General features: G+C 45.4%; 1 protein-coding gene across 6 annotated transcripts in view; it reads right to left on the bottom strand.

Moving 5' to 3' along the window:
- Nucleotides 1-22,528, bottom strand: part of ANKLE1 (ankyrin repeat and LEM domain containing 1) — a 204,319-nt gene that overhangs the window by 156,385 nt on the left and 25,406 nt on the right. For 5 of the 6 annotated variants that reach the window (XR_011020485.1, XM_068233769.1, XM_068233770.1 and 2 more), the window contains exon 2: nt 12,989-13,141. Coding sequence is in view for 5 of the 6 variants with exons in the window: in XM_068233769.1 (XP_068089870.1) it covers nt 12,989-13,141 (153 nt within the window). In the remaining variant the exon portion in view is untranslated. Of the gene's footprint in view, nt 1-12,988; nt 13,142-22,528 lie in introns of those variants that run through there. The other variant, XM_068233771.1, reaches the window with a different exon arrangement.

Raw genomic sequence — 22,528 nt, 5'->3', positions numbered from 1 at the left:
AATCTAAGGGACTTATCTTTTCCATACATCTGTGTATCTGTGGGATGTGGGTCCCCCTTTGGGTAGAGGTACCTTGCCAAACATCGAAAGAAGCCAAGATCCTTGGTTTTGGTTAGGGGCATATATGGCAGCAAAGGTACATTGATTCCACAAGTATAGCTGTACCAGTATAGGTAGCTAGTATATTTTCCCCAGTATAGGTAGTACAGTTGTCCCCAGTATAGGTAGCTAGTATAATTGACCCCAGTATAGGTAGTAAAGTTCCCCCAGTATAGGTAGCTTGTATAGTTGCCCCCAGTATAGGTAAGCAGTGGTAAGCAGTGATATGCTAATCAGGAAGTACATCGGGTGGCATTGAAGCGGAGAAGACCCGTGGCACGCATGCTCCGGCAGGCATCTGGAACGCGAAAGTCAGGTGAGTCATTCCCCGCCTGCTTCCACTAATCTAATATCTGTAGGGGGAGCGCAGAAAGGGGGGGGGAACCAGGTGAAGGGGTGGGGTCTGGACTTTTAAAAGCCTAAGGACTCTCATAAGCTGAGGTAAGCTGGCTGTTTCAATTTCAATTTATGCTGAAGAGAAGCAGTTTTAGTTCACTTTACTAAAACACACTTTTTAATAAAGCTGTGTGCAGTTCTTGCTGTGATCGCCTCTCAACATCACAGGGGTTAATGGGAAGAAGTGTTCGCTTGATACGCAGGAAGAGTTTGGTGTCAGGCATTGAAAATTTCAGTTGTGGTTGGTGAAAGCAGTAACGTTCCTTGAATTGGGCCTAGTGGTGCAGTCACAATTGTCCTTTTTAATATAGCGGCTTGTAAAATGATTGGTCTGGCTGGGAAGGTGTCCAGTGGCATGGGGGCTGTTGTCTCTGGTAAGGTTTCAGGTACTGCAATAATCAAAAGTTATACAGATAGATGCACTCTACCTCACAGCCTGCTAAAAACCAATAAAGTAGAAATGATGATACTTGTTTTAAAACCAAAAAGAAACAGAATATAGTATCATCTCCTTAAAGTGGATCCGAGGTGAACTTTTACTCATTGCATAATTGTGTTCCTTTCCTATTGTTTATAGGGCATTCCTCAAGCCAAATACTTTTTGTTTTAATACTCTAATTCCCAATAAACCACGCCCACAGGTTTTCAGAAAGCCTTGGCAGTAGCAACTCCCTATCAAACAATTAGGTGCACTTATCCTAAAGCTGCTCTCCTAGGGCAACATCATGCATCAGAACTAACCTTACAAGGGCGATTGAAACACCCTGAAAAGAAGGGGGGCACCATTCTTAGTAACAAAAAAGCTGCGATTACCACTAATGGGGGGCGGGGGAGTTGGGGGGATTTTGGGGCAGAAATGTTGACAGTACATTGTAGTTGGGCAGTATAATTATAATAGGTTACCGTGTCATGGCAAAGTTTTTATCAGGGTTTTTAATGCTTTTCAAATAGTTTTATCATAAAATTATTGAATTAGCATTGATCGTGTTATAATAAAGAGTGTGTGTGTGTGTGAGTGTGTGAGTGTGTGTGTGTGTTCTCCCCAGGCTAAATTAGGTGGGCGGGCTGCCTGGGTGTTTTGAAATCCCGCCCGCCTGTTGGCTAGCAAATGCCAGTGTTGTAAACTGCAGGCAGGAGCGCTCCTTAACGTATCAATCAGCAAAAGCCTTTGCTGTACAGTGCAGGAGCGCTCCTCTGCCTGCGTGACCTCACCTTCCTGCTGGAACTGTGATTGGCTGGGTGGGTTGTAAGGGGCAGGATTTGGGCAGCACGATCCAGCATAACAGCAGGCGGCCAGATACACTTGCAAACAGGCCAGTACTGTGTGACTTGAGGCTGGGGAGAAAGGCTGGGGAGAAAGCCTGGGGCTGCAGGCAGGCTCTCACTCCCCAGCAAATCCGGACAGTGCGTTTCCTCTGACCTGGGCTGGCTGCATGAATGGCGGCAGCCAGTCCCATCCTTTCCAGGCAGCTCCGAGGCTGTCTCACATGTGATCAGGCAGTGCAGGGCACAGAGTTCTGTTTACTGGCTACTTGACTTCAACACACAAGCTTTTCTGATACAGTAGGGAGAAGTTGAGAACAGCAGATAAAGTGAAAGGATCAGGGTTCCACTGGTATGAGATCTCTGCTATTGTCCTCTAACCAGCAGGAGCACTTTTTATCTGTTGTGCAGAGTCTGCAGACAGCTTGTGAGAGTGCAGGGAGCTTTCAAGCTAGGGGACCTGTTAAACAATAACTGTAGTGACCTGCAATTTAGATTAGCTGATCTGCCCCCCATGTGTCCTCTAATTTAGATTACCTGACTTGCTGGGGATGGAGGCTGCTGACTGCTTTCTGTCTCAACCCCCATATTATTATTATTTAGTATTTATATAGCGGTGACAGCTTTTGCAGGGCTGTACAGAGTGAATTGCCTTGTTGCTTACTGTCCCTTATGCTGGGGATGCACGGTACGTTTCTGTACCGTGTATCAACCAGCTGATCCGGCCAGCTGATAATATTCAGCTGGCCCGATCAAGCCTCTCGATTCCCGCCCGATTCCCGCATGCAGACAATGGCAGGGAATCGAGCGCTGATAAGGAAGCGCCGGTGGGGGCGAGCGGTAATTGATCCGCGCGGACGAGCGGGGACGCGGCTGGGGTCAATCCAGCAACTAATCAAGCCGCCGGTCGACCCGTGTATTCCCGGCATTAAAGGAGCTCACAATCTAATTACTACCATAGTCATACATGGAGTGTATGTATCGTAGTCTAGGACCAATTTGGGGGAAGCCATTTAACTGTTTTGGGATGTGGGAGGAAACCCACACAGACATGGTGAGAGCATACAAACTCTGTGCTGAAAGTGCCCTGGCTAGGATTTGAACCGGGGGACCCAGCGCTGCAAGACAAGAGTGCTAACTACTGTGCCACCATGCTGCCCATACGCCACCACCATGCTGACCAAACTCTTCCATAGTTTAACTACTTTAAGTGCAATAATCACCCCATTATGAAATGAAACTGTAACATCCATATGCAGTGTCCTCCTCAGGCTCTTAAAAGTGACACTTAAGCCGACAAAAAAAAAAAAATGAGTTTTACTCACCTTGGGCTTCCCTCAGCCCCCTTCAGCTGATCGGTGCCCTCGCAGCCTCGCTCCGATCCTCCTGTCCCCGCCGGCGGCTACTTCCGGTTTCGCCATCACTGGCCGTCAGGCAAGGAAGGCCACAATAGCAGCATAGGGGGAGATATTGTGGCTGGGAACACAAAGAATCACTCTCGTTCCCAGCCTGACGGCCGGTGACAGCGAAACCGGAAGTAGCCAACAGCGGGGACAGGAGGATCGGAGGGACACGGCAAGGGCCCTGATCAGCTGCAGGGGGCTGAGGGAAGCCTCAGGTGAGTAAAACTTTTTTTTGACGGCTTAAGGTTTACTTTAAGATGGGTGCTTCACCTGGCTAATTTTAGTTTCAAACGTTTTATTAAGATTTACAGTTAGAAACATAGGTGCATTTGGCATAGCCCTTTGCAAAGGGCATATTCATATATTGCATATAAAAGGTAGACAGAACGTTTATAACCATAACAAGTAATAACATGGCACAGAGTTAAGGTAGCAGGTAAAACAAATGAGTAAGTTCACATGGTACAGGACTAGAAGGACAAGGCACAGGATCTTAGACCTACTGAGGCTGCAGCAGATAGCCAAGGTTGCCAAGTCCTAGTGAAGGATAATGTTGAATCGTTAAGTATCGCAATCATTCTTTTGGATAACAGAATATCCTTTATTATGAGGTCCGCTAATTCTATGGAAAGGGATGGCTTTTGCCATTGCCTTGCAATATGTAGTCTAGCTGCTTTGGCAATATGTTGGGCTAGTCGGTGCTTGGGGTATTTCCATTTTTGTGGTTTATTACCAAGTAGAAGTTGGAAAGGGTCTGGAGATAGGGGAACCTCTAGAGCAGTACTTATAGCGGATACGATGTCCTTCCAAAATTTCTGTGCTACTGGACAGAACCACCAAATGTGCGCCATGTCACCGGTTTGGCCACAACCTCTGAAGCACAATGATGATGTGGAGTGTGAGAACCTGTGAAGTTTTTGGGGTGTTAAATAGGTACAGTGGAAGATTTTGTAGTTTGTCTCAATATGTGAGTAATAGTTGCTACCTTTGGTTAATGTGAGGCAGCATTTTGTCCAGTTTTTGTCTGGAAGTGTCAGTCCTAGGTCTGTCTCCCAATCTCTCATTGATTTTAGTTTAAGGAAGTCAGGGGGTTGTGAGATTGCTGAGTAAGTGTATGAGATCAGTCCCCCTTCCAATGGTCGAAGAGAACACCAAGCTTCATATGAGGTGCGGGTGAGCGTGGTATTAGGCTCAATTGTAAAATACTTCAGGAGGTGGAAAAGTTGTCTAGCTCTGAAATGTTCCGAGGGCGGGAAAGAGATGGCTGAACAGAATTGTTGCCAGGAGGGTATCTTGTCATTTAATAGAAGTTTCTCTATGGTAGTAATACCCTGTGAAATCCACTACTGAAAGGCTCGGGGCTCAAGACCCGGTGGAAAGGATAGGTTATTAAATAGTGGGAATTGCTTCGGGAAGGGGGATTGTAGGTTTTTGGTTAGTTTAATACGGTTCTATATTTGCAATGAGTGGGCAGACAAAGGTGATTTAGTTAGGTATTTCGCTGGTGGAGTGTTCATCGACCATTGGAGTGAAGAAAAGGATACTGGGTGTAATAAGGCATCTTCAATGTCTGCCCAAAGAGGGCGATAGTGTTGTGAATCGGTTTGGGCCATCTGGGCAATTTGAGCCGCTCTATAATAATTACAGAGATCTGGAACTCCCATTCCCCCCCCCCCCCCCCCCCCCCCCTAGATCTATTCATATACATTGTTTTCTGATTTATTCTACTTTTTTTATTGTTAGAAATAAATTTGAAAATAATTGTCTGTAGGTTTTTGAGTGATAGCTTGGTGACCTGAATTGGGAGCGTTCTAAATAAATAAAGTAAGCGTGGCAGAAGATTCATACGGACCGCTTGTATCCGGCCTGTCCAGGATACAGAGGGGGTATTACATCTAGAAAGTTCCCGTTGCAGCTCGGTAAGCATTGGTTTGTAATTGAGGGCAAAGAGATTTTTAGGGTCAGCGGACAGTTTGATACCCAAGTAGGTTAAATAGTTTGTTCGAAGCTGTAACCCCAACCTGGTGGCTAGGGACATAGCATTATGTGTAGTGAGGTTGGTTAGTAGGATCTCTGATTTATTAATGTTCAGGCATAGACCGGATATACTTCCAAATTGTTTAGCTATTTTAAGTAAATTGGGGACAGATGTATGGGGAGAGGACAATGTAAGCAGGAGGTCGTCGGCAAATAAGTTGGCCTTGTATTCGGTATTGCCTACTTTGAGTCCTTGTATGTCGATAGAGGATTTGATTTTGCTGGCGAGGGGTTCGATAACTAGGGCGAAGATTGCTGGGGATAGGGGGCATCCCTGCCTAGTGCCACGTTGGATGGGGATGGTGATGGGAGTGCTGGAGGGCAATATTAATTGGGCTGAGGGATTTGAATAGAGGCATTGAACTGCTTGGAGGAAAGGGCCATTTATCCCTGCTCTTTGTAGGGCTACAAGCATGAAAGGCCAATCTATGGTATCGAATGCCTTTTCCATGTCGAGGGAGAGTAAGGCGAATGGTAATTTACGAGAGTTAGCTATATGTAGGAGATTAACTACTTTTCTTACATTGTCGGGGGCCTGACGTGAGGGGATGAAACTCACCTGGTCTCTATGTATTAGGGGGTTTAAGACTTTATTTAATCTTGCCACTAATATTGAGGTTAATACTTTATAGTTGAGGTTAAGCAAGGAGATTGGTCTATAGTTTTTTATATCAAGTGGGTCTCTCTGTGGTTTAGGAATAACAGCTATAACGGATTGTAGAAATTCAGGTGGGGGGATTTTTCCATCCAGAATAGAATTGTATAAGCGTTTAAGGTATGGGGTTAAAACTTTTTTGAATTTTTTGTAATATGGGGCTGAGAAGCCATCGGGGCCGGGGGCTTTGCCTGTTTTGAGTTTTTTTAATAGCAAGCATGATTTCTAGGTCTGTGACAGGGACATTGAGAGCTTGTGATTTTTCTGGAAGTAGGTAAGTAGTTCATAAATGTTGGAGAAAGGGAGGGGTTGATGGGTCCTCCCTACCAGGGGGTTTAGCTGAGTACAGTTTTTTGTAGTAATATGCAAATTCGGAATGTATTTTAAGTGGGTCCGAGGTTACATTACCTGACTTAGTGCGTATTTTTAAGATTTTGTTGATTGAGTGTGGCGCAACTTTCTGGCCAGCCAGGTATTAGGTTTGTTATATTGTACGTATTGTTTGGACCTAGTCCACCTGATAGCTTTCTCTGTGCGGGCTGAGAGAAGAATCTCTATTTGGGTTTGCGTATCGGCAATTTGCTTTTGGAGATATCTGGAGGGGAAACTTGCGTGAGCACGTTGGAGCTGAGATAGTTTATGTTCCAGGTTTAGTTGTGTGTCGGTTTTAGCTCTTTTTCTCTGGGAAGCTATTCTGATCAGGTGCCCTCTGATGACAGGTTTATGGGCTAGCCAGAGGGTATCTGGCCTGACATTTTCAATGTCATGTAGACGGAAGTACTCGTGCAATTTTTCCTCAAGATCTAATATGGTTTCGTTGTCAACTAAGAGGCTTTCGTTAAGTCTCCAGGGCGGGCGAGCTAGTGGGGTTATTAGGGAGCTGCATGCTGTCCAGACTATGTCGTGGTCAGACCGTGAGCTAATGACATGTCGTGAGAAGACTAGGTTAGGGATTAAAGAAGCTGAGATATATATCATGTCAATTCTCGAATAGGTGTGGTGGGCCGAGGAATAAAAAGTATAGCCTCGATTTGAAGCATTATATTCTCTCCAGGTGTCGACCAGTTGGATAGAAGCTAATGCTGCATATAAGGAGTTGGATAGCTGTCTTTGCCTGGCAGTGTTGGTGGGATGGGATCTATCCATTGTTGGATTGGGGGCGATATTAAAGTCTCCCGCCCATATAATTGGGCAAGGGGGTAGATCGTGTATTTTATCCAGTATCTCCTTCACTGCTTGCATAGGAGACTCAGGGGGTGAATAAACATTAATTATACAGTATTGGAGCGACTGGATATTCCCAATAAGGATAATGTAGCACCCATCATCATCTGTTATACATTTATCAACATCGAAAGGCAGAGAATTTTTCAGTAAGGTGAGGACACCTCTGTTTTGTGTTGGAGGAGGAGGCAAAGTGTCTCTGGTATTGTCTATGGAAATATCTTGGGGCAGATGTTTTGGTGAAATGTGTTTCTTGGACACATATGATATCTGGTTGGCATTTTTGATAGTCTATAAATGCCCTACGGCGCTTGTAGGGAGAATTAAGTCCCTTTGCATTGTGGGAGATGACATTTAAAGTAGCCATTTGTGAGGTATGTTTTGAGCTAAGTCACTGTGCCTCCTTCCCTTCCACATCCCATACGCGAACTTTTAATGATTGAAGATAAATCTGTGCCAGTAGTAACAACAAAAAGTAAACAGACCAACATGGTCTAACAGTGAATAATAATATATCTCTGATGAGAATAGAGGAGCAGGTCCTCAGGGCAATGGTGTGAGTTGTCAGTAATAATAACAATCTGACAACCCTGACCATTAAGTTGGAGGCAGCATTGTTTAACTTCGGCAGCCTACCACAAAACGTTGAAAAACAGTTTAGATATGTTCAAGTTATAATAACTATTTATAGGTCAGCAGCTCCATCTAGTGGACGAGCAGAGGTTAAGGTATTTGTATAACAATAGGAGGTAAGGTGAAGGGTAGAGTAAAGGCTAGGGTTCACAGAAGAAGGGTGAAATACGATAAATACAGACTAGCGTATATTCCAACATTCATGTTAGACCAGGGAGCATAGTTATCTAGGCTTATTCAGACTCTCTCAAGCTAAGGATTAGAAAAGTTATGAATATTAAGCAGTTGGCAGCTTTTGTTGGCTGAAGACTTGAAGTGGATAGGAGGGCTGCAAGGAAGTGTGTTGCCGGGGTGATGAAATAGGGTGCTTCCAATGAACTTCGTACAGTCTGGATATTGCGGGATAATTAGTGCATTATAATAGGGCCCAATAAAGCATTTCTAGTTCTTGTGGTTTTTGAGGGGCTCTCGTTTCCTTGGGGGAGTTTTGATTAGGAGGCATGGATTGTTCAGCCGGTAGCTAGGGTAGGTTCATGGCAAAAAGTTATAGTGGAGAAAGCCTGTGGGTAATAATGGACACCCTTAGGGACGTTATTGACGTGCGTATATAGGTACAGTGAGCACCCATTGTACGTTTCAGTTATTTTGGTGGAGAGTGCATTGAAAAAGGGGGTTTGAGAGTGAGACCAGTGAAAAATCATAGGGCCTTAGTTAATGGGGCCATCGATGTGAGTTTTACTTACAGGGTCCTTGCAGAGAAGAGTCCCTAGTGCAGGTGTGGTCATCCTTCATGTTTGGGGGTTGGGAAGTTATCGATCACCAGCCTTGGGTCTCAATGTGAATCAGGCAGATGGGTCTTGTGCGTTCCCTTGTCGGGAGCGTCTTGCAGACCAGATCCGTGTAGGTCTAGACTGACGCGGCGGTAGTGGGGCTGCAGGCATGGGCACCATTTGTATCCCCGCGGCCTCTAGGTGTCTTCGGCCTTCTTCCTGTGTGCGGCAGGTATAAGTTTCTCCTCCGTAGGTGAAGGCCAGGTAGAAAGGGAAGCCCCACCGGTAGCGAATGTCCGCCTTCTGGAGTGAGAGGGTGATCGGGCGCAGGGCCCTCCGGCGTTGAATTGTTGTGGCCGCCAGGTCGGCATATAGCTGAACGGTCTGCGGAACGTTCGGTAGAGCGGTTAGGTTACGTGCAGCGTTCAGTATAAGGTCCCGGACCTCCTCAAACTGAAGCTTCAGAACGACATCCCGGGGTAGATCCGGATTCCGTGGTTTCGCTAGGGCTCTGTGACTCCGAACCATGCGGAAGGAGGCCAGGTCCATCTGGGGTAGCAGAGCGCTAAAAAGTTTGAGGGCCACGGGTTTCAGGTCAGTGATTGCCTCAGGTAGGCCTCTAATTCTTATGTTCGCACGTCGGCTGCGGTTCTCCATGTCTTCAAGCCTCAGTTCCATGAAGTCTATCTTTTCTGAGTGCGTGTCTATTTCTTGTTTGTCCAACTCTAGAGCTTCCGCAATGGAAACTGCTTGTTTTTCGAGGTCATCCACGCGGGCTCCAAGTTCTCGGATCTCGGTAGTGATATCTCTGACGGCCTCCTGAAGTTCAATCCTAAAGACTCGCTGTATGTTAGCTAGCAGCTCGTCTTGGTTTGGAGGAGGCGAAGATGGCTGATCGAGCCTGGGTTGAGGAGATGAAGTCGAAGGTGACTGCCCACCTGGAGTAGGCATGTTGCGTTGCAGTGTTTGTGTAGCTCCGTCGGCCATCTTAACTCCGTTGGCGCGCTTGGGCGTCTGGGTTGAGGAGCTCGTATTTGCTTTTGGAGTTTTCAAGTTCAGGTTTTCCTTCCCTTTTCCTCTTCTGGACATACTTAGAGGTATTCCCTGAGAAGAGTGGAGCCGTTGGTGCAAGGATTAATGCTATTTTTAAATGTAGTAGGCTGCCGAAAGAGCGGAGCGGTTAAGGATCACATGTGCTCCCTTCAGCGCCGCGCATGCGCCCACCACCTGGCTAATTTTGATGAGCACCTGGCTCTCCTCCTATACTGTAAGCAAAGTTGAACCACCCTTGCATTCCCCCCTTGCAGTTCGCACACTACCCGGCTACTTTTTCATGCACACCATTTCTTGTTTCATTTTCGGGGGGTTAAGCATCGGTAGAGGGAAGGTTAAGAGTTAGGCATCTGCAGAAGTGGAGGGGAAGTTCTGTGTGAGAGTGGGGTTAGGTCAAAGTAAAATATCAGTAAATACTACTGATATTTTACTATGCAAACAGTTCCAGGCAGAGCAGAGTATTGATAAAGAATTTCTGAGAGCCTGACAGTGTGATACAGGCAATAACACATTTCAACATGTAGAAAAGGAATCATCACACCAGTCTCAAGGTTATTGCTTGCTTTTTATTGTGCTCAAAACTACGATTCTGACAATTGTTTTGGGAGCCCCACAGGGTCACATGCCTTGAAAAAAGGAGACCCTGTGAGGCTCCCAAAACAACTGTCAGAATCATTGTGGTTTTGAGCACAATAAAAAGTGTGCAATAACCTTGAGACCATAATTTTACTAAAGGAATTTAGTAGATTATCAGTATCCTGTTTTCCAGGTGCCTTTACAAGCTTCAATATACTTCAACTCTCACAAAAGAAAGAGCTGTGTAAATTCTGACAGTGGTTACATGGCAGAAAGGCATGCATGAAAAAAGGGCGCCAGGAAAAAAAGGCCTGTCTGGATAACGATATGGCGCATGTGGATAACGAAATCTTAACAACAAACAGGACCAGGTGCCGATGTCTGTCCGCTCAGCCCCAACCCGCCCCCCCCCCCCCAAGAGCCGATGTCTGTCCGACCCCCCAGGACCAGGTGCCGATATCTTCTCACCCCAAACAGCTGACACGGAGAGAGAGCGGGAGCGGAGTACATCTACACACTTCCAGCGCAGCCACCGCAGAGCATCCGCCGCCGTGCATCTCTCTCCTGCTCGTGATTCTCTCACATGTGACTCGGCGGCGGCTGCTCTGCTTGGGGTGAGAAGATATCGGCACCTGGTCCTGGGGGGGGTCAGACAGACATCGGCTCTTGGGGGGGGGGGGGGGACAGTGCTAATGATACATTTTATGTGTGAATATACATTTTTAACCTGCTCTATTGAAAGCCAATTCCCAAATGCAGTTGTGCTCTGGAGCTCTTTAACCACTTGCCGACCGCCCACTACCAATAGGCAGCGGCAAAGTGGCACCCCCAGGACTGCGTAATGCCGTCACCTGGGGGACTGATAAGCCGGGGATCGAGCATCCACCGGCATTAGGCTCCGCCCACCTGCGACGTCAACCCGCCAGCCAATTAGCAGCGCCGGCAGGTTGTTAACCCCGATCTGGCGCATGTAAAGTGTATAATACACTTTGTTAAGCTAACAAAGTGCATTATACTGGCTGCCTCCTCCCCTGGTGGTCCCAGTGATAGAGAAACCACCAGGGGAGGAGGCAGCCATTGTAGTAATGACACACACACACTGATCCTACCCCCCCCTGCCCCCCCCCTCAGACCACTGCTTGCACCCAATCACCCCCCTAATCACCCATCAATCACTCCCTGTCACTATCTGTCAACGCTATAATTTTAGATTAGGCCATAAACTGCCCCCTGGGGGCTCCTAATCACCCCTCCCCCCGTGTACTGTATATATCTATTCTCCCCTGTAATCACCCACTGATCACCTGTCAGGAGGAGTAGTATAATGTGTTTTGGGGTGTATTTTTACACATACCCATGCTGGGTGGGAGAAATATCTCTGTAAATGGACAATTGTGTGTAAAAAAAAAATCAAACAATTGTCATTTACAGAGATATTTCTCTCACCCAGCATGGGTATGTGTAAAAATACACCCCAAAACACATTATTCTATTTCTCCTGAGTACGGCGATACCACGTGTGACACTCTTTTTTGCAGCCTAGGTGCGCCAAGGGGCCCAAAGTCCTATGAGCACCTTTAGGCTTTACAGCGGTGCTTACAATTTAGCACCCCCAAAATGCCAGGACAGTAAACACCCCACAAATGACCCCATTTTGGAAAGTAGACACCCCAAAGTTTTCAGAGAGGGACATGGTGAGTCCGTGGCAGATTTCATTTTTTTTGTCACAAGTTAGCAGAAATGGAAACTTTTTTTTTGTTTTTTTGTCACAAAGTGTCATTTTCTGCTAACTTGTGACAAAAAAAAATCTTCTATGAACTCTCCATGCCTCTTAGTGAATACTTTGTGATGTCTTCTTTCCAAAATGAGGTCATTTGGGGGGTATTTATACAATCCTGGAATTCTAGCACCTCATGAAACATGATAGGTGCCCAGAAAAGTCAGAGATGCTTCAAACTGGGGAAATTCACTTTTTGCACCTTAGTTTGTAAATGCTATAACTTTTACCCAAACACAAAAAAAAATCCAATAAGTGTCTATTGATCAAAGACATGTAGCACAATAAATTTAGACAAAAATTTATATAGAAATTTTACTTTATTTGAAAAATGTCAGCACAGAAAGTAAAAAAAAATAATTTCTTTGACAAAATTCATGTCTTTTTTGATGAATATATTAAAAACTATAAATCACAGCAACAATCAAATAGCACCAAAAGAAAGCTGTATTAGTGACAAGAAAAGGAGGTAGTTGTATGACCGAGCAATAAACCGTGAAAGCTGCAGTGGTCTGAATGGAAAAAAAAGTGTCTGGTCGGGGTTTTAAGACTGCAGTCTTTAAAGAGAACCAGAGACGAAGCACCCTCATGTATTTTACCATATGTATTAGTGGGAACATTAGAGAAAACACCTACCATGCTTTCTGTTTCATTCTGCACTGCACAGCTTGTTTCTCATCAGCCCAGATAAAATCCCTGACTGAGCACTCAGTCTGCATTTGTTATAATGACTCAGCTATTCCTGATTCCTGAGCAAAGCCAGACTGAATGCTCAGTCGAGGATTTTATCAGGGCTGATAAGAAACAAGCTGTGCAGTGCAGAATGAAACAGAAAGCAGGGTAGGTGTTTTCTCTAATGTTCACACTGATCTATAGGGTAAAATACATGAGGGTGCTTCGTCTCTGGTTCCCTTTAAGTGGTTAATACAGTCTTCAAGAAATGCCTTATATTTCGGCCTATTAAGAAAATAGATTAAAGACTTCAATTTAAAATTAGCTTGATTTGGCATTGTACAAATTTCCAGTGGTTTGCAAAAATCACAAAGGCTACAGTCAGAAATGGAAGAAGCAATCTACAAATTATAATAATAAAAAAATATACCTGACATTGGGATTGCCACTGTGCTGCAAAATCAGCGTCAAACATCTCAAAGCGCTCTCACTCTCCTTTCCTGAAGCTAAATGTATTGGGGCAATCCCATTAGGGAGGACTAGGTTTGGATCAGCACCACAATTGAGGAGATTTTCAACTTCCCTGGTGATAAAACAAAATTAACTGTAATAAATTAAATATCAAAACAGGAAAAGATAACATTACATACCAGTAGCGCCCTTTCCAGAAATCGAAAGGACACCACCAATGAGAGATAACCTTTCCACCTTAATCTGGATAGGAAGTAAGATTAAGTATTGAAATTAGACATCAAACAAATGACAGTGCTCATTGGCTGCAACTGAATTGTAGACTAACAGAGGCATGCAGAGCTCCACAGGGGCTAAATACATGCCTTAAACGCAAATCAGATGCAAATCATGTACTAGCCCTAATCTATAATTTGAATGCAAATTGAAGCACATGGATGCAGCTAACCATAGGTATACTTACATGAGTTTTGTACAGCAGGAGACATTGGCAGCGCTTCTAAACAGAGGCTGCACCCGAATTGACTACCTGCAATAGATGTGCAGAGCTCCACAATGTGGACTAAAATACACAACTTGCATTCAAAACAGGTACAGCAAAGGAGGATGTTAGCTTCAGTATAAATAATATGTGCACAAATTATTACCTACTAGACTTCCCCACCGCTAGCCTAACAATAAAAACATGATTTTTTTCCTAGTGCCGCTAATCATAAAAAATTGTGGAGCTCTGCACATCTATTGCAGATAGTCAATTCGGGTGCAGCCTCTGTTTGGAAGCGCTGCCAATGTCTCCTGCTGTACAAAACTCATGTAAGTATACCTATGGTTAGCTGCATCCATGTGCTTCAATTTGCATTCAAATTATAGATTAGGACTAGTACATGATTTGCATCTGATTTGCATTCAAGGCATGTATTTAGCTCCTGTAAAGCTCTGCATGCCTCTCTCGGTCTACAATTCAGTTGCAGCCTATGAGAGCTGTCATTTGTTTGATGTCTGTTTGAAGAAATGTGTACAGCGTTCTCCCCAGAATTTTTTTACAGCCAGGTGGCAGGAAAAATTAGCCGGGTGGGGCGGGATGAGAGAATGCAGGGCCGGTGCTTCTGTGTGCAACTCTGCTTACAGAATAGGAGGTGAGCTGATAACATCTAGGTGCTCACCAAAACTAGCCAGGTGGAGCACCCTGCTAAAAGAGCCTGGGGAGAACACTGGCGTATACCATTTTATGATTAGCAGCACTAGGAAAAAATCATGTTTTTATCGTTAGACTAGCGGCAGGTCTTCCCCGAGAGGACCCGTCATCGCCGTGGGGAAGTCTAGTAGGGAATAATTTGTGCACATATTTATACTGAAGCTAACGTCCTCCTTTGCTGTACCTGTTTTGAATGCAGGTTGTGTATTTAAGTCCACATTGTGGAGCTCTGCACATCTATTGCAGGTAGTCATTTCGGGTGCAGCCTCTGTTTGGAAGCGCTGCCAATGTCTCCTGCTGTACAAATATTTAAATTAGCCACAGGGTATAGATGTGCTGCAATCCCACACATTCTTATGCTAGGTACACACAATGAGATTTTCAGCCGATTTACTGTCCAATCGATTTTATCTTTTATCAATTTCCATTCACTTATCAATCAGAAAAGCGATCGAAAATAAGATCGGACATGACTGAAATTATCAATCGAACCATCTATCTGCCAAACTGTCTTATGGTGTGTACCTCGCAAAAAAAATATAAAAGGATAATATTTTGAATGCTTTTTTAATACAAATACAATAGGCAGGTTGTTAGGGTGCTGTTCTTTCGATTCCTGGAAAATACTTTACTGGTAAGTAATGTTATTTTTCACAGGTCATCTCAAGACAGCACCAATGAGAGGATAAACAAGACTAACAGATTGAGTAACAATTACTTGCAACAATCTGCACCAAAATGTTAAATCTGTTTTAGGCAACATATTTAGACTGTAGCATTTTACAAAAACATATCCTGCTACTTCAGGGGGCAACCTTGCACATGATCAGTAGTCATTTCTGGCCTCTCTGCACAGGTTGAAACAGCTCGACAAATGGGTACTCACTGTCCATGGCAGGGTCGGACTGGGACACTAAGTGCCCACCAGGAAAGTTTCAGCCAGTTCCAACCCCTCCCCCCCACGGCACGGGATCGCACACACACTCCTTCCTGCGGCACGGGATCACAACCACATTTTGAGCTCACATACGCATGTACTCCACAAATTTAGCACTATATAAATACATCATTTGGTAGGACATTAGATTATGGTAGGGAATAGATTGTGAGCACTTCTGAGGAAAGTCCAGGGAGACAGACACATGTGGCGCACAGCGCACCGCAGCAAAAAAAAAAAGAGTGGGTGTCACCATGCACTGGAACATGAGAGTGGTCATGATGGGTCATTAGCAGACCCAAAAATACACAAAACAAAAAAAAATACACAAAATAAGTAGCAGTGATATTGACAGATAGTGGCTCTTACCAGATTAACTTAAGATAAAATAATCAAGTAATAAAAATATTAAGTAGTCACACATCTCCACACAATAATAAAATAATTAAGTAGCCAGGTGCCTTACAATGAACAAAATAAATAGCCAGGTGCATCAAAACAAAATAATTTAGTAGCCAAATGGGCCCTGTATATAGATGAAGTAGCCATGTTCCCCAGAAAACAGAATTAAGTAACCATGTGCCGATATATATAAGTATTAGGTAGCCAGCGTTGGCTGGGGAGATCTAGGCGCTTTGCTGGGTGATACTGCCAGCAATGCAGGATGGCCTTAAAGGGAACCTTAACTGTGGGCTCAAAAAAAAAAAAAAAAATTCACTTACCTGGGGCTTTCCCAAGCCTACTGCAACCGTCCTGTGCCCGCGCCGATCCTTCGGTGCCCTCCGGTCTCCCTCTGCGGCTAAGTTTCATTTTCCGCCGACTGCCAGTCGTCCTCCGGCAAAGCGTCCTCTTCTTCCGCATTCCCCGTCGTAAAGAGCCGTAAAGCGCGTCCACATGACGATCATTTTTTATATAATGATCTAACATGGAGGGTCTGTGTTACTGTTTTTAATTGCTTTTATCTTTTGCTATTGGAATGAAATAATATTGAATAAATTGTTATAGATACTTTATATAGTGTGGTGCTGTGTTTATGAGCTACCCCTTTTCTCTTGTACATTTCATAACAGCTCTAGCACACACTATGGTATGAGTGCAGTGTTTTCGCTACAGGAATCAAATGATGCAAAATCTGACATCTAGATAGTGGGAACATCCATTTCACCTTTAGGTTGTTACAGAAGGAAACCTGTGGCTTCATATAGAAGAGACCTTGGGAAGGAAAAGTAATCCATAAGCAATTATGTCTTCCTTTATATGGCAGTAAAGTTCCTTACAACAGAGAGCCTGCAATTAGAGATGGCTCGAACCTCCGCTCTTAGGTTCGTGAACCTCAATGCGAACTTTGCGAACCGCAGTAGTCTTCAATGGACAGGCGAACTTTCAAAACTTCAAAAACATTATTTCTGGCCAGAAAAGTGATGGAAAAGATGTTTCAAGGGTTCTAACACCTGGAGGGAGGCATGGCGAGTAAGATACACGACACAAGTCCCGTGTGTGTGTGTGGGGGGGGGGGAATAAATATAAAAAAAAAAAATTTAAAAAAATAAAAAAAAAATAAATCAGGATTTGACTCACAGCAGCATTTTAGGGGCAGAAATCACATTGGCCTCAATTCACTAAGATCATGCTGGAGATAAGGCAAGAGAAAACTTACCTCACACAGGCCCATATGCAATTAATTTTTTCTCCTGGGTTTTCTCCTAGGAAATAATTTTTCACCTTCTCTTTTAACTAACTTTTCAGCATTTTACGACTGAAAAAGTACCCAAAAGTTGTCGAAAAAGTACTATCAAATTTATTTTGAGTATTTTCTTGCTTGCTGGTGGCTTAAAAGGCATTTTATGACAAGTTATGAAAATATCATCTAGGAGAAAACTCAGGTGAAAAAGGTAATTGCATATGGGCCACAGTGAGAGAGTTATCTTATCTCTTTATTCCTTACGTTACCTAATCTGTAGTTATTTTCACACGTAGTTAATTAACAGCCTGTCTAACTCTAGAGTTATTTTAAGGATTGGAGAGTTAACCACTTGCCGACCGCCTACAGCCCATGGGCGGCGGCAAAGTGGATGCCTTAAGGACCGCAATACGCCTGACGGCGGCGGGTCCTTAAGGCGTGTCCGGGGAGCGATCGCGTCATCTATGACGCGCGCTCCCCGCGGCGAAAGGTCCCGCCCACCTTGCCCGATACCCCGCCGGCCAATTAGCAGCGCCGGCGGGGTTTAAAATTACGATCTGGGCCAATAGAAATGTATAATACACTTTGTTTACATGACAAAGTGTATTATACTGGCTGCCTCCTCCTCCTCCTCTGCACTCTTCGTCGCACGGATCTCGGAGGAGGCAGCCCTGTGCAGGAGCAGCAGAAAACAGTTTGTGAACCCACAGATCCCCCCGATCGCCCACCCCAGCCCTCAGGACCCCCCCCCCCTGACCACCCCAGCACAGCAATAGTTGCACCCAAGCACCCCCTAATAAACCCATCAATCACCCCCTGCCACTATCTGCCGACGCTATATTGTAGGTTAGGTCCCTAACTGCCCCCTAGGGTCCCTTGATCACCCCCCCCTACCCTCAGATCCCCCCAGACCCCCCCCCCAGACCCCCACCCCTGTATACTGTATACTACCTGTATACATCTGCCTCACCCACTGACCACCTGTCTATCAACTGTCTGTCACTTGTCTATCACCCCTTGTCACCACCACCCATCAGAGCAGACCCTAAACTGTCCCTTGGGGGAACCTGATCACCCACCCAGACCCCCAGATTGTCCTCAGCCCCCCCCCCCCCCCGATAACCTCCCCAGTGCATTGTTTACATCTATTCTCCCCTGTAATCACTCACTGACCTCCCATCGGTCACCCCCTGTGTCTGCCACCCATCAGATCAGGACCTAGTCTGCCCCGTGCGGGCACCTAATCAACCCCCCTCACCCTCAGATCGCCCTCAGACCCCCCCCCCCCCCCAATCACCTCCCCAGTGCATTGTATTTGATTGTGCTGTCATTGTATTTGATTGTGCTGTCATTGTATTTGATTGTCCCGTAATTGGCCTGTGATTGTCCCGTGATTGGCCTGTGATTGTCCCGTGATTGGCCTGTGATTGTCCCGTGATTGTCCCGCGATTGGCCTGTGATTGTCCCGCGATTGGCCTGTGATTGTCCCGCGATTGGCCTGTGATTGGCTTTGATTGTCCCGTGATTGGCCTGTGATTGTTTCTGATTGCTTCACATTCCCCACTCGCCACCACCGCCCTGTCACTATCCTAGTGATCTAAAAACAGTGATCAGTGGAAACTGTCACTTTTTTAGTATCACTAGTGTTAGCAGTTAGGCCAGTTAGCTAGGCCCCTTTGTTAGTGTCAGTTAGTGCTCAGCCCACTGCACCACAGTCACTAATTAGCGTCATCACTGTCGCTAATCAACATTGTCACTATATAGTATCTGTAAGTGATCATTACTGATCGCAGTCAGATCTATTAGGGTCACTAGGATCCACTAAAAAACGCAGTGTTTGCCCGATCAGGTCTGATCGTTCGCCTGCACTTGCGTTCAGCCCACCCCACCGCAGTGACAGAATTCTTTTTTCTGATCACTGCAAAAACCACTGTACACTAGCTGTGCACTGTAAACATCAGTTTTGATTTTTTTTTAATCAAAACTCAGTGATCACAGCTTTCTACCGCTCAAATACTCCCTTTCGCTAAGTAGGTGCTCTTTTTTCTGGGTAGTCTCAGAGGAATACCCCCTAAATTTAGCAGTCCACCATGGCAAGAAAGGGGTATTCCGATGATGAGGTTCTCAGGTACATGGCCCAGTCGGATGAGGACGATTGGGACGAACCATTCGACGAATCATCTGGGTCAGAGTTTGTACCTGAATTGAGCAGTGGCTCACTGACCGATAGTGATGACGAGGTTGAGGTCCCGGCTAGAGCCAGGCGTACCACACCCCATGTCGTTGGACCGCAGGTGGTGCAGGATCAGCCTCAAGGGCAGCAGAGTGGTGCTCGTGCTGGTCTGAGATTTCATGGTGGGGCAGGCACCAGCAGCACAGCATCTCCTGGACCTAGAACCAGTACTTCCGTAGACCCTGGTGAAGTAGCGAGCATCAGCGTGGAAGTTGAAACAGGTTCGGTGGCACGTGTAGTAACACCCCAGTCGCAGCCATCAAGTACACGGGCCCGTACTACCCCTAGTTTACCAGAGGTGCTGGCAAATCCAAATTGGCAATCCCCTGGTACCGCCGCACCCGTACTGCCCCCTTTCACCGCCCGGTCTGGAGTCCAGGTGATGACAGATAATCTAGGATCGCCCCTAGACTTTTTTTATCTGTTCATCACCCAGGATCTCTTAGACCTAGTCGTGGCAGAGACCAACCGTAAAGCCACACAATTTCTAACGGCCAATCCGAATGTCTTCCTTGCCCAGCCATTTCGGTGGAAACCAGTCCAAGTTTCCGAACTTAAAATTTTTTGGGGCCTTCTCTTACACATGGGACAAATCAAACAAAATGTGTTGCGGTCTTATTGGTCTACAGACCCATCACAACATGTTCCCTTGTACTCTGCTGCCATGTCCAGGACACGATTTGAGAACATCCTGCGCTTCCTGCACTTCAATGATGATGAAACCTGCCATGAAAGTGACCACCCTGCTTTTGACCGTCTCCACAAAATTCGGCCCCTCATAGACCACCTGTCATCAAAATTTGCAGATGCTTATACCCCTGAACAGCAAATCTGCGTAGATGAGTCCCTCATACGTTTTACCGGGCGCCTTGGCATCAAACAGTACATCCCAAGCAAGCGCGCCCGGTATGGGGTGAAACTGTATAAGCTCTGTGAAAGGGCCACAGGCTATACATCTTATTTTAGGGTCTATGAGGGAAAAGACTCCAAATTGGAGCCGGTCGGATGCCCTGACTACCTGGGGAGCAGTGGAAAGGTTGTGTGGGACTTGGCGTCACCCTTGTTCCAGAAGGGGTACCATCATTATGTGGACAATTACTACTCAAGTGTGGCCCTCTATCAGCACTTAAAGTTAGAAGGAATCCGATGCTGTGGCACCGTGCGGCATAGTCGCCGGGGCTTCCCTCAACGGCTCATTACCACCAAACTTCAACGGGGGCAGAGGGCCGCATTGAGTGCTGACGACCTGCTCGCGGTGAAATGGAAGGACAAGAGGGACGTTTACTTTTCTGTCCACCATTCACGCAGACACGACAGTCCAAATTCAACGGCGAACTGAGGTCATTGAAAAACCCCTTGTCGTCCACGAGTATAATACCAACATGGGAGGGGTGGACTTCAATGACCAGAGGTTAGCACCCTATTTACTTTCCCGCAAAACAAGGCGCTGGTATAAAAAAGTGTCCTTTTATTTAATTCAATTGGCAGTTTACAACAGCTTTGTTCTCTACAGTAAGGCTGGGAGAACTGGATCGTTTCTACAATTTCAGAGACAGATCACTATGGAACTCCTGTATCCAGGAGGTGCCCAGGCCCAACCCCAAGATGCAACTAGCCGGCTGCATGGAAGGCATTACGCCTATCCGATTCAGAGTACCCCAGGTCACCGAATCCGAAGAAAACGTTGTCGTGTCTGCAGCAGGGCTGGAACAAGGCGTGACACCACTGTTTATTGTCCCCGCTGCCCTGACCAGCCTGGACTATGCCTAGGGGAGTGTTTTGAGAGGTACCATGAGCAGGTACACTATTAGAGAGTAGGGAACTACAGACACAGCAGTAGGCACACAAGGGTCTCTCAGTGCTATTTCAAACTGCTGCGATGCGTTAGGGCAAAATGCCTAGCAAAAGTCACACTTTGCGGTCCCCCCTACGCCGGAAGTGCTCGACTTAACGCTAGTGCATGCCTACGTTACTGCGTGGCTTCTGTGGCAATTTCGATCGGCCCGGAAGTCATGTTAGTCTATGGCGACGCAGTTCATTACTAGGCCGAATGCTACTCTTGTGGTATTCCCTGAAGGTCTGTTTTGGACGATACGGTGCGGCGGGCTCGACCCACCGGATATGTCAATATGCAGTGTGAAACCAAACATCTGGTTTTGAGAGATCGTAATACACAGGGCTGCCAGAAACCTCTCCTTTCACTTGGGACAAAATGCGTAATGTACTTCGCCACAACTCTGTGCGATTTGCACTTCGCACATTGTCCCATGGGGGAGGAGAGGTTTGTCCTTGGGAGGTAAGTTAAACAAAAAAAAAAAAAAAACAGGTAAGCAAAGAAGCTAATGTTTAGTTTGCAATGTTAAGGTTTTTATTAAAAAAGTTCAGTTTATTAATGTTAATGAAGTAATTGCTTTGCTGCTTGCCTGTTTTTTTGTGTGTGTTTTTTTTCCTTTTTCCTTCCAATAAGAAGATTTTATTTTTTGTCACAAGTTAGCGGAAATTGATTTTAATTGTTTTTTTTTCGCAAAGTGTCATGTTCCGCCAACTTGTGACAAAAAATAAAAATCTTCTATGAACTCACCATACTCCTAACGGAATACCTTGGGGTGTCTTCTTTCTAAAATGGGGTCATTTGTGGGGTTCCTATACTGCCCTGGCATTTTAGGGGCCCTAAACCGTGAGGAGTAGTCTGGGAACCAAATGTCGCAAAAGGACCTGTGAAATCCTAAAGGTACTCATTGGACTTTGGGCCCTTTAGCGCAGTTAGGGTGCAAAAAAGTGCCACACATGTGGTATCGCCGTACTCAGGAGAAGTAGTATAATGTGTTTTGTGGTGTATTTTTACACATACCCATGCTGGGTGGGAGAAATAACTCTGTAAATGGACAATTGTGTGTAAAAAAAATGAAAACATTGTCATTTACAGAGATATTTCTCCCACCCAGCATGGGTATGTGTAAAAATACACCCCAAAACACATTATAGTACTTCTACTGAGTATGGCAATACCACATGTGTGGCACTTATTTGCAGCCTAACTGCGCTAAGGGGTCCAAAGTCCAATGAGCACCTTTAGGCTTTACAGGGGTGCTTACAATTTAGCACCCCCCAAAATGTCAGGACAGTAAACACACCCCACAAATGACCCCATTTTGGAAAGTAGACACTTCAAGGTATTCAGAGAGGGGCATGGTGAGTCCGTGGCAGATTTCATTTTTTTTTTGTCGCAAGTTAGAAGAAATGGAAACTTTTTTTTTTTTTTTCTCACAAAGTGTCATTTTCCGCTTACTTGTGACAAAAAATAATATCTTCTATGAACTTATTATGCCTCTCAGTGAATACTTTGGGATGTCTTCTTTCCAAAATGGGGTCATTTGAGGGGTATTTATACTATTCTGGAATTCTAGCCCCTCATGAAACATGACAGGGGGTCAGAAAAGTCATAGATGCTTG

The sequence above is a fragment of the Hyperolius riggenbachi genome, chromosome 1, assembly GCF_040937935.1.
Source record: "Hyperolius riggenbachi isolate aHypRig1 chromosome 1, aHypRig1.pri, whole genome shotgun sequence".
Classification (NCBI taxonomy): domain Eukaryota; kingdom Metazoa; phylum Chordata; class Amphibia; order Anura; family Hyperoliidae; genus Hyperolius; species Hyperolius riggenbachi.
Note: the sequence above shows the minus strand (reverse complement) of the source record. Positions and strands in the feature narration are given on the sequence as shown.